The sequence below is a fragment of the Heptranchias perlo genome, chromosome 35 (genome assembly GCF_035084215.1).
Source record: "Heptranchias perlo isolate sHepPer1 chromosome 35, sHepPer1.hap1, whole genome shotgun sequence".
In the NCBI taxonomy this organism is placed as follows: Eukaryota; Metazoa; Chordata; class Chondrichthyes; order Hexanchiformes; family Hexanchidae; genus Heptranchias; species Heptranchias perlo.
In genome coordinates this window covers 17,099,885-17,116,347 of record NC_090359.1, presented here as the reverse complement: position 1 = coordinate 17,116,347, position 16,463 = coordinate 17,099,885, and the positions used below count along the sequence as shown (strand labels likewise).

Below are 16,463 nucleotides of genomic sequence, written 5' to 3'. Positions count from 1 at the left end.
CAGCACAAGCTGGTGAAACCGTTAAAACAGCATCCGGTTCCTTGGCTTAATAATAGAGAAATAGAGCACAAAAGCAAGGAAGTTATGTTAAACGTTTATAAATCATTGTTCAGGCCTCATCTGAAGTATTGTGTCCAATTCTGGGCACTACAACTTATTAAGGAGGTCAAGGTCTTGGAGAGGATGGAGAGGAGATTTCCCAGAATTATACCAGGGATGGGGTTTAGTTGTGTGGAGAGACTCGAGAACCTGGGATTGTTCTGCTTCGAGCAATGAAGGTTAAGGGTAGAAGTAATCCACGTGTTCAAAATTAAGAGGGGTTTTGATCGAGTAAATAAGGAGAAACTTCACCCACTGGCGGGAGGGTCGGCAACCAACGGACGCAGATTTAAGATAATTGGCAAAAGAACTAGAGGGAAACAAGGAGATTTTTTTTACACAGCGAATTGTTATGATCTGGAACGCACTGCCTTAAAGGATGGTGGAGCTCGATTCAATCGTAACTTTAAAAGGAAAATTGGATAAATACTTGAGTATCTCCCCACAGATACTACCTGACCTGCTGAGTGTTGCCAGCAGTTTCTGGGTTTATTTTTGAGCTTTCACTGCAGCAGTTTTCCTGACAACCTGCAACTTGCCTCAATGGCGCAGCTTCAAGCACAACTTTCTTGTGCTCTTCTCACACACAAGATCGCACTTTACTTTCCGACACACTCACTTTAAAATCTGCCGTTTCCACACACAGCGTCCTGCGCCACGAGAATTTGAAAGACCTTCCGCTCATGGCCTGTAATCGCTCCTTTTCCCCCACAGGCGCTCTTTACATTTATCCTCTACTCGATTCAATCACAGGTTTCAACAGAACTATTAAGATCAAGGCGGAACACTTCCGATCTTACTGCACCGCCCCAACTTGCCAAATGTGAACCTTTCAACCGCCATTCGCAGCTCTGTCGCGCTGCCCGTCACTCACGCAACTCAACTGATGAGAGAAAAGAGCCAACAAGCATCAAAACAAAAACCAGTTCTTCAGTTACCATCCCCTGGATCACAAGATTCCCCAAGTAAATTTCGTGAACATTCGGGCGGCTGTCTTTCCAGAGACCAGCCCTGCTTTCGTCGTGTTTGTCTGTCGAGCGGTCACGCAGATCGAAATGTATCGACTGGTTTCAAGGCACAAATGAACATTGGTGCGAATGGGACATGTGCCCAATAGAAACAGCGGTCGGAGCAGAACAAACTTAAAGGCGTGAGATCGTGAAAGTGAATGTTAGAGTCGGCAATGGAGCAGGAAAGTGTCCATGAAATGGAAGGAGGAAAGTAAAGGCGGCCTATTGATTGTGGAAGGATGAAAAAGCTGGGAGAAGAGGCGGGTTTGAACTGTGGAACATCAAGTACAGGCATGTGAGAGTGCTGGGATTTGATGGAATAAATAGGTTTTCGCCACCAAAATTTTTTTTTTTCACGTATTAAGGATTGATCGATTGTTGCATTATATTTGCAAGCGCGGGAGAGAATAAAAGAAGCAGCGCACACTATGCCGTGACTCGGATTCGAACCGTGGTTGCTGCGGCCACAACGCAGAGTACGAACCACTATACGATCACGGCGCCACATGTCAGTGGTTAGCGATCTGCCCGAACTATTTAAATAGCGCCTTTAAGGTAGCAAAACGTCCCAAGGCGCTTCACAGGAGCTTTTTAAAATAATATTTGACCCCGAGCCACAGAAGGAGATATTAGAAGCAAAATACTGCGGATGCTGGAAATCTGAAATAAAAACAGAAAATGTTGTAAATAATCAGCAAGTCAGGCAGCGTCTGTGGAGAGAGAAACAGAGTTAACGTTTCAGGTCGATGACCCTTCGTCAGAACTGGAAAAGGTTGAAGATTAAACAGTTTTTAAGCAAGTAGAGAGCGTTTAAGGAGCATCTTAAGGGAGGAGAGAGAGGTAGAGAGGCGGGGAGGTTTCGGGAGGGAAATCCAGAGCTTTGGGCCCTATCGGTTGAAGGCACGGCCGCCAATGGTGGAGCGATGAAAATCGTGGATGCGCAAGAGGCCTGAATTGGAGGAGCTCAGAGATCTCGGAGGGTTGTAGGGGTGGAGGAGGTTACAGAGATAGGGAGGGGCGAGGTCATGGAGGGATTTGAACACGAGGATGAGAATTTAAAATTTGAGATGTTGGTGGACTGGGAACCAATGTAGGTCAGCGAGCAGAGGGGTTCTCCTCCTGAACGGTGGTTTGAATATTTGGAGGGGGAGGTGAAAAGTCTCTCGATTTGATATAATGATCCCACTTTTCAACTCGGTTGGAGATGGGGGCAGTAGTTTGCAAGGACCGAGAGGTCAAGGGTGAGTTTTTTGAGGAGGGTGTGATGACGCCAGATTTGAAGGGAAGGGGGACAGTACCTGAGGAGAGGGAATCGTTAACAATATTGGGCTAACATGGTGGCCAGGAAGGGAAGTTGGGTGGTCAGTAGTTTGGTGTGAATTGGGTCGAAGGAGTAGGGGATGGGTCTCATGGTCAAGATGAGCTCAGAGAGGGCAAGAGGGGAGATAGGAGAGAAACTGGAGAAAGATGTGAGTTCAGGGCTGGGGCAGGGGGAACCTTAGGGGAAGTTTAGCATTGTGGGTGGGGGAAGGGAGGGAAACGGCAGAGGCAGCTGAACGGATGGTCCCAGTCTTAGTGACAAAGAAATCCATGAGCTCCTCGCACTTGTTGTTGGAGGTGAGGGGGGAGGGGCAGGGGAGAGGGGTTTAAGAAACCGGTTTGCAGTGAAGAGAAGCCGGGGTTATCTTTACATTCCAGGATGATCCTGGAATATTGAGCAGTTTTGGCAGAGAGCAGGACCTGATGGTGCTTTAAGTGTTCCCGCCAGATCTGGCGATGAATGGCTGAACCAGTTGTCCGCCATAAATTTTCAAGTCTGCGACCTTGGACTTAAAGGATGGGAGATGAGGCTGCACATCACATCCCTGAAACATTCTTACCCGTTTCTGTCTGAAACTGATGAGTGTGTAAATAGTAAGTAACAGAAAAAAAAGTATTTTAAGCATCAAACTTAATTCTGATCATTATTATAGCATAAAACCTGAACAGCCCATCCCTCAAACACTGATATAAAACCAGTTCCAGGACCCTGAGCCACTGTGAAAATGCTGTGATCCCGACCTGATTCGAACTCTCAGCTTTCTGATCGGGAATCAGACGCTGTCAGTTGCGGCACTAGGTGGATCCGGATCCAGAGGAGGGAGATCGGTACCGACCGCCGCCGGGACTCTCGGAGGGCGAGAGACGGAAGCAGCAGCAGCCAGACCGCCTCAACAACAGCTCAGGATCCCGCTCTCTAATCCAGCCGCTGCCAGCCGAGAGCTGCCGGTCCCGGCCTGAGCCGTGTCTGGGAGCCGCCTGCCGGTCTCTCTTCACTGAACGGGACCGATCCAGGTGCAGCTCACACACAGGCCCAGGAATCCCACTCCGGACAGATTCACTTCTTTAAACCTTGTTTAGATTCAGTGAATTGGGATTTAATTCAATCCTCATCTGCCCTCCGCTCTGTCAGTTCAGGACTTTATTTAAACCGATACTTGGAGCTCTGTTTTACAGGGTGTCGGCTGTTTAAGTATTTCTCAGTCCCACTACTCCCATTAATAACACTTTTTGCTGCTAACTGCTGCTTGATACAAAGTGCCCAGGAATCGGGGAATTTCTCCCGGGGACCGGGGAACTGACTCGGATTCGGCTCAACCCTCAAATCCACAAAGTTTTTGTCACTGCTGCTGTCCAGGATTAAAGGAAGGGACCGAACCAGAAGCGGTTTTAAATTATTACTGACAAATCAGGGTCAAAGGCAAAGGATACAGTCTGCTTATCTACAAGGCTGAGTCCCTGCCCGCTTCACTGTCTGTCTGTCTGTCTCCCGGTTTATCCGTCTGATTGAGTCTCTGCTTTATTCTCTGGCTCTTTGTTTGCTGTCTGCAGGCCTCCCGACCCGACTGACTGACTAACTACCGGACAGTGTGTCGGAATGAATGACTGGGACTGAGTGTCTGCCTATTTATGGACCTGAATGGCCACATTTCTCAGTCCCTGCCTTCGCTCTGTGTCACGGGCCTGTCGCTGTCTCTCAGGATGACAACACACCCACACCCTTCACACACCGCCTTTGACGACTGAACGCAGGTTTGCTCAGTCTGTCCCCGCAGCTCCTTCGGGAGTTTAATGATTTGGAAATGAAGACTTTTTCCTGTGTGACTTGTGAAGTTTTGATCAGTGAAATGTTTGTGAAAGGGAAGGATTGAGAGCTTTTAGTGTGGGACAGAAGTGATGTTGTTTCATGGAGAAGTCACGCGATGAAATGAACATGAGCAGCGGTTTCCAGAGTGTGGCGGTTATCACATTCGTTTCGCACACGAAAGATCTCTGGTTCGACCCCAGGCGGGAATGTTATTTGAGAATTTGCTCTTGTGAAAAGTGGGAGATAATTGGCTTTTCCTGTTGAATTTAACAACGGCTGCACCACATTCCTGTTTTCATAAACACTGAACATTTTAACCAGACTCTTAAAAAACAGTCTTTAAAATGAGAACGGATGAAAGTTCATCACATGCAAAACACAATAACTTCCCCACGTATCACTGGGTAACCATGTTAGTATTTCCGTCAGTCAGTCTGCAGAAAGTTATCGCTTCATTAATGGCGATTACAACAATTTTTCATCTTTCACAGTTTCATGTGTTCATTTAATAAAGTTCACAATTGTTTTGTGACAATTATTTCATTGACCGGGAATCGAACCCACACCGCGGCGGTGAGAGCCCTGAATCCAAACCACCAGATGCCGCGCAGTGGGTCGAGTCACGGATCGGCACAGTTGATACAAAGAACAAATTAAAAGTAGAAACAGAAAATGTTGCGAACTCTCAGCAGGTCAGACAGCGTCTGTGGAGAGAGAAACAGAGGGAATGTTTCAGGTCGATGACCTTTCATCAGAACTCGCTCCACAGATGCTGCCTGACCGGCTGAGTGTATCCGGCATTTTCTGTTTATATTTCAGATTTCCAGCATCCGCAGCACTTTGCTTTTGAAATTAAAAAGTAGCCCAAGTTTACGAAAGTTGCACCAGTGAAAATCCTGGGTGGAGATTTAGAGGATGCGACAGTGGGAAGGGCTGGACTGCGATTCGAACAGTCCCCCAAGCAAATTTCGGGGAAGTCATCGAAATTTAAAAGAGGACTTGGAACGGGAGTAGAACGACAGGCTCACGTGACAGGGCATTGGTATTCGGAATGTACAAAATGCAGTCCCCACTGCTCTGATGACCTGAATCAGACAAATAGTAATTCACAACACAGGACAAATCCATTTGATTTGAGTTTTGGAAACCCATTCACGACAGCAGCTGTCTCCCATCAGTTTACTTTTCCAAACTAAAGGGTGTGAAGCTTGCACGAGTGATGATCTGTGCTGTATTATTTCTGAGCAGCAGACTCACCTTGCCCCATCAATGCCTATTTGTTGGAAGGCGCAGTCCCCATTGGTCGAGGGGATCGGTTTCTCGAGCTGTGATTCACCATCCTCTATTTCAGGAATATTCCGGTTTGCTGAAAATGAGATGAGATGAAACGAGCAGGTCCAACGAGCCGGTCTGTAACACGACACGGCATCGACAAAGTTGTCGCTTGCACTTACAGTGAAGCGGAGGGCAGTTTTCACCCTTAAACCAGCAAGTTAGGTGGCGCAGTAAATAGTGCAGATGGGAGCAGGAAGTCGTGAAGGGACATTGATGATTAAATGAGAGGGTAAAACTGTGGCAGATGGAGTTCAATGTGGGGAAGTGTGATATAATCCACTTAGAACCTTAAAAAGATAAATCAGAGTATTTTCTAAATGACGAGAAACTAGGAACTATGGAGGAGCAGAGAGGTTCAGTGGTCCATCTCCAGAAATCACTAAAAACTAGTGGACAGGTACAAAAAATAATTAATGGAATGTGAGCCTTCATCTCAAGGGGCTGGAATACAAAGGGCGGAAGTTATGATACAGATGCATAAAGCTCTGGTTAGACCACATCTGGAGAACTGTGTTCAGTTCTGGGCACCGTACCCCAGGAGGGACATATTGGCCTTGACTGGGTGTGGAACAGATTCACCAGAATGATACCGGGGCTAAAAGGGTTAAATTATGAGGACAGGTCTTGTGGACGAGACTTTTATTCCCTTGAGTATTGGAGGTTAAGGGGTGATCTAATTGAGATGTTTAAGAAGATGGGGGGAGGGGAGTGTAAGAAGATGGTTTGTAGTGGAGAAGAGAAGCCGGGGGTTATCTTTACATTCCAGGATGATCCTGGAATAGTGAGCAGTTTTGTCAGAGGAGAGCAGGACCCAATAGTGCTTTATGTGGCCCAGCCAGATCTGGTGATGAATGGTTAACCAGTTGTCCACCATAAATGTTCAAGTCTGCGTCCCTTGGGCTTACAGGAGTGGAAATGAGGGCAGTACCAGGGAGATCGACCAGGGTGAGAGAGAGTAATGGTTTTAATGGGGACAAGGGCATCAAAGGTGGAGGTGAGAGTGTGATTTCCAGGGATGAACATAGAAGGAAGTGGGTTAGTCCCACTCCCCTGCTCTTTCCCCACAGCCCTGTGAATTTTTACACGTCAAGTATTTATCCAATTCCCCTTTGAACGTTACGATTGAACCTGCTTCCACCTCCCTTTCAGGCAGTGCATTCCCGATCATAACAGCTCGCTGCGTAAAAAAATCTCTCCTCATTTCCCCGCCCGTGGCTTTTTTGCCCATTTATTTTAAATCTGTGTCCTCTGGTTATTAACCCTCCCATCACTGGAAACAGTTTCTCCTTATTTACTGTAACAAAACCTGTCATAATCGTGAACCTCCATTAAACCTTCTGGGTGTAGTCTCAGTGCCCTTCCTGCTGACCATCCCCTTAGTTCTCATGTGGTCTAGCTGTTAGGATTCTTGGCTTTCACCCAAGCGACCTGGGTTCGACTCCCTGTGTGGGAATAACAGGTTTTTAGTCCCAGCCTCACAATTTGCCTGCAGTCCAGGCTGTGGGTGCAGCTTCATCTCTCGCTTCTGTGTCAGTCCCACAATCACACTGAGAAGTGAGACGGACCACAGCTCTTAAAGGGACAGTGCATGAAAAACCCAGTCCCACAAGCTGAAGGGAAGCAAGCAACAATGTCCCGACAGGTCACTCAGCAGCTCATGGCCAAGTGTTTGACTACAGTCCTTTTATTATTTACTGTAAAACCTGAGTCTCAGTGAAACACACACAGAACACTCTGGAAACACTCAGCGAGTCAGGCCGAATCTGTGGAGAGAACAGGCCAATTAACTGAGAGTCTCAATGAGACAAGGAACAAGACACGGCTCTTCACAAATTGCCATGGGATCTTTTACACTTCGGAGCAGAAAGAAGGGACCCCCATGAAACACCTCATTCAAAGGACAGCACCTCTCACGATGCAGCTCCCTCTCAGAACGACACAGTCAGTCTGGATCATGTGTCCCAGTCCTGGAACGGGAGCTGGAACCCACACCCTTCTAAACACCAACCTGACTCCCTGGTATTACTCTCACCTCCGGCTGGTCATGAAACAGACTGTGCCACTCCCAGAGTAACTGATGACCACAGCCTCAGCCCTGGGTCCCGGTCTGCACCATAACCGCAGCCTGTTACCGCTCATAGAAAGTGTCGTGGGATTCCTGAGTTCATTCTGTGATGTGCATTGCGGGAGTGAGAAGACATGGATTGATCTTCCAGAGAGCAGGGATGGACTCCATGGGCCGAATGGCCTCCTTCCGTGCTGTAACCTTTCTATGATTCTATGATTCCATGTGGGTGGAGAGGGATACAAGGATGTGATCAGAGATGGCCTTATCCATGATTGACACGATCGGGAGTAGAGAGGCCACGTGAGATGGCAAGGTCGAGGGGGTGGCCATGAATATGGGTCGGGGAGTTTCTATGCAGGGAGAGATTAAGGGAGGATAAAGTATCACATAATAGACTTGTTAGCAAAATTGAAGCCCATGGGATTAAATGGACAATGGCAGCGTGGATAGAAAATTGGCTAAGGGGCAGAAAACAGAGAGTAGTGGTGAACGGTTGTTTTTCAGACTGGAGGCAAGTATACAGTGGTGTCCTCCAGGGCTCGGTATTATGACCACTGCTCTTTTTGATATATATTAATGACCGGGACTTGGGTGTACAGGGTATAAGTTTGGAGATGACACGAAACTCAGAAATGTAATAAACAATGTTGAGGATAGTAACAGACTTCAGGAAGACATAGACAGACTGGTGAAATGGGCAGAAAGATGGCAGATGAAATTTAATGCAAAGAATTGTGAAGTGAAACATTTTGGTAGGAAGATTGAGAAGAGGCAATTTAAACTAATTGGAACAATTTTAAATGGAGTGGGGGAATAGAGAGACCTGGGGGTGCACTTACACAAATCTTTGAAGGTGGCAGGACAAGTTGAGAAGGCTGTTAAGAAAGCAAATGGGGCCCTTGGCTTTATTCATTGAGGCATTGAATACAAAAGCAAGGAATTGATACTAAACCTTGATAAAACACTGGTTAGGCCTCAGCTGAAGTATTGTGTTCAATTCTGGACACCAAACTTTTGGAGGGATGCCAAGGCCTTAGAGAGGGTGCAGAAGAGAATTACTAAAATGGTGCCAGGGATAAGAGACTTCAGTAATGTGGAGAGACTGGAGAAACTGGGGCTGTTCTCCTTAGAGCAGAAAACATAAAGGGGAGATTTGATAGAGGTTCAAAATCATGAAGGGCTTTTGTTAGGAATCTTACAACACCTGGTGTTGTAAGATTCCTTACATTTGTCCACCCCAGTCCATCACCGGCATCTCCACATCATGGCTTTTATTAGAGCAAAGAAAGAGAAACTTTCCAGTTGCAGAAGGGCAGTGACAACACGGGTTAGACAGAGAGCAAAGCTCCCTCTACACTGAGACATCAATCACTCCCAGGGAAGGTACAGCATGGGTTATATGCAGATGAAGCTCCCCCTAAACTGTGAAATCAAACACTCCCAGGGCAGGTACAACACGCGTTAGATACACAGTAATGCTTCCTCCACACTGTGCAGTTTCGATCTCGCCTCAGATTTCAGATAAAAGGTTGGTTTCCTGGACACTCTGCTGGTGTCTCTCTGTGTCTCTGTACTCAGTTACACCGCTCTCTACCTCCCTCTGCTGGTGTCTCTCTGTATCTCTGTACTCAGTTACACCGCTCTCTACCTCCCTCTGCTGGTGTGTCTCTGTATCTCTGTACTCAGTTACACCGCTCTCTACCTCCCTCTGCTGGTGTCTCTCTGTGTCTCTGTACTCAGTTACACCGCTCTCTACCTCCCTCTGCTGGTGTCTCTCTGTATCTCTGTGCTCAGTTACACCGCTCTCTACCTCCCTCTGCTGGTGTCTCTCTGTATCTCTGTGCTCAGTTACACCGCTCTCTACCTCCCTCTGCTGGTGTCTCTCTGTATCTCTGTGCTCAGTTACACCGCTCTCTACCTCCCTCTGCTGGTGTCTCTCTGCATCTCTGTACTCAGTTACACCGCTCTCTACCTCCCTCTGCTGGTGTCTCTCTGTATCTCTGTACTCAGTTACACCGCTCTCTACCTCCCTCTGCTGGTGTCTCTCTGTATCTCTGTACTCAGTTACACCGCTCTCTACCTCCCTCTGCTGGTGTCTCTCTGTATCTCCGCATTCAGTTGAACCGCTCACGACCTCCATCTTTTTTTCTTTTCTTTTTTTAATTATTTTTTCTAAAGAAACTTATGAAATAGGACAATGGAAGTGATTGAAAAAAAAAGGATTCTAAAGACATTGAGTTTTTTTTCTGAAAGACATCCAATCGCATCACAACAGCGACTCATTGAATTGGAATCAGGTGACTGCAGTGTATAAAAGGTGCTGGTTGGTGGGTAAAATGATAGTTGAGTTGTTTGGTATCATGGGGGATTTTGTAGTGAGAGGTTTGTTCCCATTGCTGGTGTTAGTTGGAGTGGTTTGTTGCTCTGATACTTGGCAACAGTTCAGAGGGCAGAGATTTCTCTGGAGAAGAGTAAAACACACCCCTGTGCCCCAGAGAGTCCCTCCCCCTGTCCCTCCCTTTGGTTCCCATTTCAGTGTGTCTGAGGGGAGAAGTCTGTCTCCACTGCAGACTGTGATGGTGCAGTGTGGAGAGCAGAACCTGCTGGTGAGGGTAGACATGGATTTATTTAGAACCAGGCACCTGATTAAAGCTGCTGACCTGACCCTGGGGACAGCAGGTTGTCGGCCAACTGGGATCTACTCTCAGAACCACACTGTCCTCTTTGACTATGGGCTCCATGAATGTGGCAGCAGATTGCAGGTAATGTGATTCCTCAACTCTTGCTCCAATTTCACTGTGCAGATTATTGCCCACTCTGAACTCATTAATGTCGGGTGAAACTCCAGCCACTGAGGAGATCCCTGAATGAAATCTGTGTATAAATTCTTGCCCACTGTTAAATATCACCCGGAGTGAAACTACTTCTTTATGTTGACATGTCAATCTTAGCTTTATATTTGAAAAGAACTTAAACTTGTCACTGAGGGACTGCATCTTTCTTAAATGGGTCGTTATTACTCTCTAACTCTGAGATTCAATTCTATTGACCTTGAACCTTCACCTGCATTTCTCCAAACCACTCTGTTCTCTTGTGCCTCAATTGATTTATCTTTTCTGTTCCTACCTGTGGATATTCAGGCCTGTTGCCTCAACTTGTGGTCAATGAATGTTCAGTGTGGAAGTTCCTGTTGAGACTTCTCTTGAAAGATGAAACAAGTGGAATAATAATTGGGATACAATGTATTAAAGGGGAACTCCACTTTTGGTTATTACACCTGCCAATCCCCTTGATTCCATGGATACAGGTGAGGTTTAAAAGTGATGTGTTTTATGCTCCTTATCAGGGGTAACTTGAAGCCCCTTAAGGTGAAAGCTCTATTCCATATGGGAAATAATGCTCATCAAATTTAGCTGTGCCAATCATTTCATGGTTTCTGACTGCAGGCCTGAAGTCTCCTGTAATAGAAGGTGGACTGAGTCGAGTAACAGAGGCTGCTCCAGGCAACTTCCACCAATGGTGGAGCTGCTTCAATCATGTCATTGAGGGGTTTCAGCTGCTCCTCAAACTGCTGCTTAACAGGGCAGGAAAATGACCAGAAATAGCTTTTGTCCAATGAGACCAGCTCTTCATTCCTTAACCTGATGTCTTTCAGATGGCTGGAGATTTCCTGGTCTACACCACCCACCTGAACCACACCCCAAATGCTCGTGGATCTGTCATTGTGAGAACTAATGGAGCCATCATTCCCATTGAGTGCCACTATTTTAGGTAAGAAACTTTACTCTGTGGCAAATAAGGTCTACAGCAGGTGCAGTTCTCTGAAGTTGTCCTGAAATTACACTCCTGTCTTTCCAGGAAGGGCAATGTGAGCAGTGACCCTATCAAGCCCACCTGGATCCCATTCAGCTCGACCAAGTCTGGAGAAGGGCTTCTGTCATTCTCACTGCGTCTTATGAACGGTATGTGATGGGTGGATGGGGAGTGCTTTTCTGTCGTCTCCCACTGGGAGTTACACCCACTGTTTCTCCAACCCTTGTCCTTCAGATGACTGGCTTACAGAGCGCACCTCGACTGTCTACTACCTGGGTGACCTCATTCACATTGAGGCCTCTGTTTCAATGACTAACCACATGCCCTTGAAGCTCAACATTGACAGCTGTGCAGCTGCATTGAGCCCAGACAAGGATTCCACCCCAAGATACAACATCATTGACTACCATGGGTAAGGAGCTCTCTGCTTTCTCCAGCTGGTTATGTCTCAATAGGTTCACTTAATTCACTTTGTCCCTTTTTTTAAAATCTTTCTTCAGTTGCCTCCTGGACAGCAAAGCTGAGGACTCCTTTTCAACCTTTGTGTTGCCAAGAGGTGAACGTGAGCTGGACAAACTCCAGTTTGACCTGGATGCGTTCCGCTTCTTTGGAGATGACCGTTCCTTGGTAAGAGGAAGCCAAACATTGGGTTCCCCATGTTGGGAGGAGGTCACTAAATAACAACTTGTATTGAATGTGTCCCTCAGATTTTCATCACCTGTCACCTGAAAGTTGCTGCAGTGGATCGGAGAGATTCCATGAACAAAGCTTGTACTTTCCAGAATATGTAAGTTCCCTCTCTCGCTCAGGGATGTGTTGTATTGAAGGGTGATGGACAACCTGGTTGATAAACTGATTCTCTGGTTTAGCTGGACCCCATTGGAAGAATCGACAAATGACGTGTGTGCCTGTTGTCATCGGGATAACTGCGGTGCCAGGAGGGAATTCCGACTTGATTCCAGAGGAAGGAGGGATCTTGCATCTGGACCTGGTAGGACATTGATCCTCTCTCTATGTTGGAGGTCACCCTTTACCCTCTCTAACTGGAATGTTTGATATTGCAGGGAATGATGCTGAATTGAAGTGGGAGGGTGAGGCCTCACTTGGACCCCTGGTCATTCTGGATCCTTATGTGACGGACCTGACAACTGAGCCCCTTAATGAGGTTGAGCAAAGGATGCAGGAGAGGTCTCCAGGTGGTGAGTTGGCCGACTGCTAGTTTCCATTTTCCCCTCAGTATTTCCTTCCCTCACTGACCATTGGTTTCTTGTTGCTTTTTAGGTGTGGCGTCTGAGGTGGTCCTGATCCTGGCCCTGACTGTGACCGCTGTGTCTCTGATCTCTGCCTCTTTGATCGCCTTGTTTCTGTACAGGAAACACAAGCAAACCCAGTTCAACTAGTTATCAAATGACCAATAAAGCAGTGACTACTTGTATCTTCTAATGGCTGGTTGCTCATTTTTCATTATCTGGCTCCAATCAGCATGCAATGAGTGCTCAATACTGTTCGTAACACTCTGCACTCCTCCACAGTTCCTCCTGTTAGTGAAATGGGTTTTAATGGGTCCATGTAAGTAGTGGCAGAATGGCTGGTAATAGTGTATCCAGGCCCAGTCCAGGGATGGCTGCAGCAATGGGTGAAGGCTTGCCAGGCCCTCATTGTGCAGGTGAATGAGCTCTGAAGGGATAGTGGGACAGGCCTGAGGTACTGGTGCCGGCTGGTTGACGGCCCAATCATTCCCTTGGTGCTCTGTGGCCATTGATCACTCGAATCCCCACACGGGCTCCAAACTCCAGTTAAACTTTCCCGTTTGGAGCTAATTGTCCAAACACCAATAGAATTGAAAGTCAGTGGACTTGGAACTCTCTTCCAAGATTGAAGATCTCTGCCTCTGGTGTGAAGATTCTTGTTTAGTGGGGCTGGGACTCCAGGTAGATTTCAAATGCTCAGTGTAAATATGTACACGGGAGGCAATGTTGTGCCCATTGGGTACAGGCACAGTGAGTGTGAGGGATGGGGAGCCCAGCGGTTGTGATTTAACTCTGTTGGATTTGAATTTCACCTGTCGTCTTGTGAGCACAGGCTGAAGTTTCGATATCTTCAGCTTCCCGTCACGACAGGCCCTCAGAATTTCATTGTATGTAGTTAGTCCTATTTTCAGATTACATTATTTATCGTTCACTGTATTTGAGGGGTGGTCATAGGAACAGGAGTAGGTCATTTAGCCCCTCTCGCCTGGTCCACCATTCAATGAGATCATGGTTGATCTGTGACATAACTCCATATACCTGCCTTAGTCATATCCCTTACCTTTTGGTTAACAAAATTTTATTCTGAGATAATAGATTTAACAATTGAGCTAGCATCAACTGCCTTTTGTGGAAGAGTGTTCCTAACTTCTCCCACTCTTTGCGTGTAGAAGCGTCTCTTAACTTCACTCCTGAAAGTCCTGATTCTAATTTTTAGTTTATGTCCCCTGGTCGCTAAACTGGCTGTTTTTATAACTTTACAGTGAATTGAGTACAATCCATGTCTGGGACACCCTTTACTTTGAAATATTGAAATTTGTTCATAAAATATTCAGATTAATAAGAGAATGTTTAACTTTACTGAGCTGGGTTTTTCTTTTTGGTAAATCAGACATTCAGGGGGTCTATTAAACAGGATGGGAGCTGTTAGCAGTAAACACCCTCGCTTCAGACAACATTCTTTGGCGGGTGGAAACCACTTCTCCATTTAAATCAAATCATGGTAATATTTTACTTGAGCTATAATCACTGAAGTTTAGTGTTTAAACATAGGAGATCCAGGCTTGTTCTGTTAAAGTAGAATAACAATAAGTTAGTGGGAACTTTTAACAATAGCAATTCACTTCTGCTCACTGTACACACTGAAGGTGATTTTTTTTTTCCCAGTGGAAACTGCAGTCAGACGGCCCCTCCTCACTTTCACTCTGAGCTTCCTCACACTATTGATAAATAGTGTTTGGAAACTTTAAACCCAATAGATGACAATACATTCAAGTGTAGTGTAGGTCCATCCTACCCTCTTCTGACTGTTGTCTGATTTACATGTAAACATTTTAGGGAGACTTCACAAACTAGATTTACTGGCCAGGACAACTACTTTGGTTTTTTTTTTACAATGTAGCAAAAAAATACTATGTAGGAATGCTTAAAGAATTCATTCTCAATGAAGCTTAGGATCTAACAGTACAGAAACAGGTGACTTTCCTCTTGCTCCTCATCCAATTTAATGTTCCTCTGTTCCAAGGTCCATGGACACGACACAAAGCTGGGGTTGAATGTGAGCTGTGAGGAGGATGGAAAGAGGTTCCAATGTGATTTAGACAAGTTGTGTGAGTGGGCAAGAACATGGCAGATGCAATATAACGTGAATAAATGTGAGGTTATCCACTTTGGTTGTAAAAACAGAAAGGCAGATTATATCTGAATGGAGATAGATTTGGAAAAGGGGAGGTGCAACGAGACCTGGGTGTCCTTGTCCACCAGTCGCTGAAAGCGAGCATTCAGGTGCAGCAAACAGTTAGGAAGGCGAATGGTATGTTGGCCTTCATTGCAAGAGGATTTGAGTATAGGAACAGGGAAGTCTTACTGCAGTTATACGGGTCTTGGTGAGACAACATCTGGAGTATTGTGTGCAGTTTTGGTCTCCTTATCTGAGGAAGGATGTCCTTGCCATGGAAGGAGTGCAATGAAGGTTTACCGGACTGATTCCTGGGATGGCAGGACTGACGTATGAGGAGAGATTGGGTCGACTAGGTCTATATTCAGTAGAGTTTAGAAGAATGAGAGGTGATCTCATCAAAACATATAAAATTCCAGCAGGACTAGATGCAGGGAGGATGTTCCCGATGGCTCGGGAGTCCAGAACCAGGGGTCACAGTCTCAGGATACGGGGTATGCCATTTAGAACAGAGATGAGGAGAAATTTCTTCACTCAGAGGGTGGTGAACCTGTGGAATTCTCTACCACAGAACGCAGTGGAGGCCAAGTCATTAGATGTATTCAAGAAGGAGGTAGATATATTTATTAATGGTAAAGGGGTAAGGGGGAAAAGCGGGAACAGGATACTGAGTTAGAAGATCAGCCATGATCATTTTGAATGGTGGAGCAGGCCCGAAGGGCTGAATGGCCGACTCTTGCTCCTATTTTCTATGTTTCTATACTCCCGTTTAAAATAATTCATGGAGTCTCTGTCAATAACACTGTCGGGCAGAACTCTACATTGTCCCTTCCCTCTCTGTAAAGATTTTTTTTGAACCATAAACATGTATCTTTTGCCATGTCACATTTGACCCTAGGGGTTATAGAATGATAGAAATTTACAGCACAGAAGGAGGCTATTCGGCCCATTGTGTCAGTGCCAGCTGAAAAAGAGCTCTCCAGCCTAATCGCACACTTGGTCTTGGTCCGCAGCCTTGTAGGTGACGGCACTTCAAGTGCACATCCAAGTATTTTTAAAAAGCGATGTGGGTTTCTGCCTCTACCACCCTTTCAGCCAGTAAGGTCCAAACCCACACCACCCTCTGGGTGAAAAAAATTTATCCACAGATCCCCTCCAATCATTCTACCAATTACTTGAAATATATGCCCCCTGGTTATTGGCCTCTCTGCGAAGGGAAATAGGACCTTAATATCCTTTTTTTATTTGTTCATGGGATGTGGGCTTTGCTGGCAAGGCCAGAATTTATTGCCCATCCGAAATTGCCCTTGAGAAGGTGGTGGTCAGCTGCTGTCTTGGAAGTGATGCAGTTCGTTTGTCCCTCAATAATTTAAGCACCTCAATTAAATCCCCCCTCAGCCTCCTCTGTTTCAATGAAAACAACTCCAGCCGATCCAATCCTTCCTCACAGCTAAAATTCTCCACTCCTGGACCATCCTTGTAAATCTCCTCTGGACCCTCTCTGGTCCAATCCCATCTTTCCTGTAATGTGGTGACCTGAACTGGACACGGGTTAAATTTATTAGTCCGCCTGTTCCCACAGGTC

At 46.2% G+C, this 16,463-nt stretch overlaps 1 protein-coding gene across 1 annotated transcript; it reads left to right on the top strand.

Moving 5' to 3' along the window:
- Positions 1-11,520: 11,520 nt before the first annotated feature.
- On the top strand, positions 11,521-12,895 carry LOC137302145 (zona pellucida sperm-binding protein 3-like). Its single transcript, XM_067971816.1, has 7 exons — positions 11,521-11,601; positions 11,687-11,864; positions 11,953-12,079; positions 12,160-12,239; positions 12,322-12,443; positions 12,517-12,651; positions 12,734-12,895. Exons 1-7 carry the CDS (start codon positions 11,595-11,597, stop codon positions 12,850-12,852), a joined length of 768 nt encoding a protein of 255 aa, XP_067827917.1. The 5' UTR covers positions 11,521-11,594; the 3' UTR covers positions 12,853-12,895.
- Positions 12,896-16,463: the final 3,568 nt, after the last annotated feature.

Excerpts from the sequence above, each read along its gene's own strand:
- LOC137302145 (XM_067971816.1), top strand. Across the intron at positions 12,080-12,159 it reads TTGGAGATGACCGTTCCTTG|ATTTTCATCACCTGTCACCT; the intron begins GTAAGAGGAAGC and ends TGTGTCCCTCAG. Across the intron at positions 12,652-12,733 it reads GCAGGAGAGGTCTCCAGGTG|GTGTGGCGTCTGAGGTGGTC; the intron begins GTGAGTTGGCCG and ends GTTGCTTTTTAG.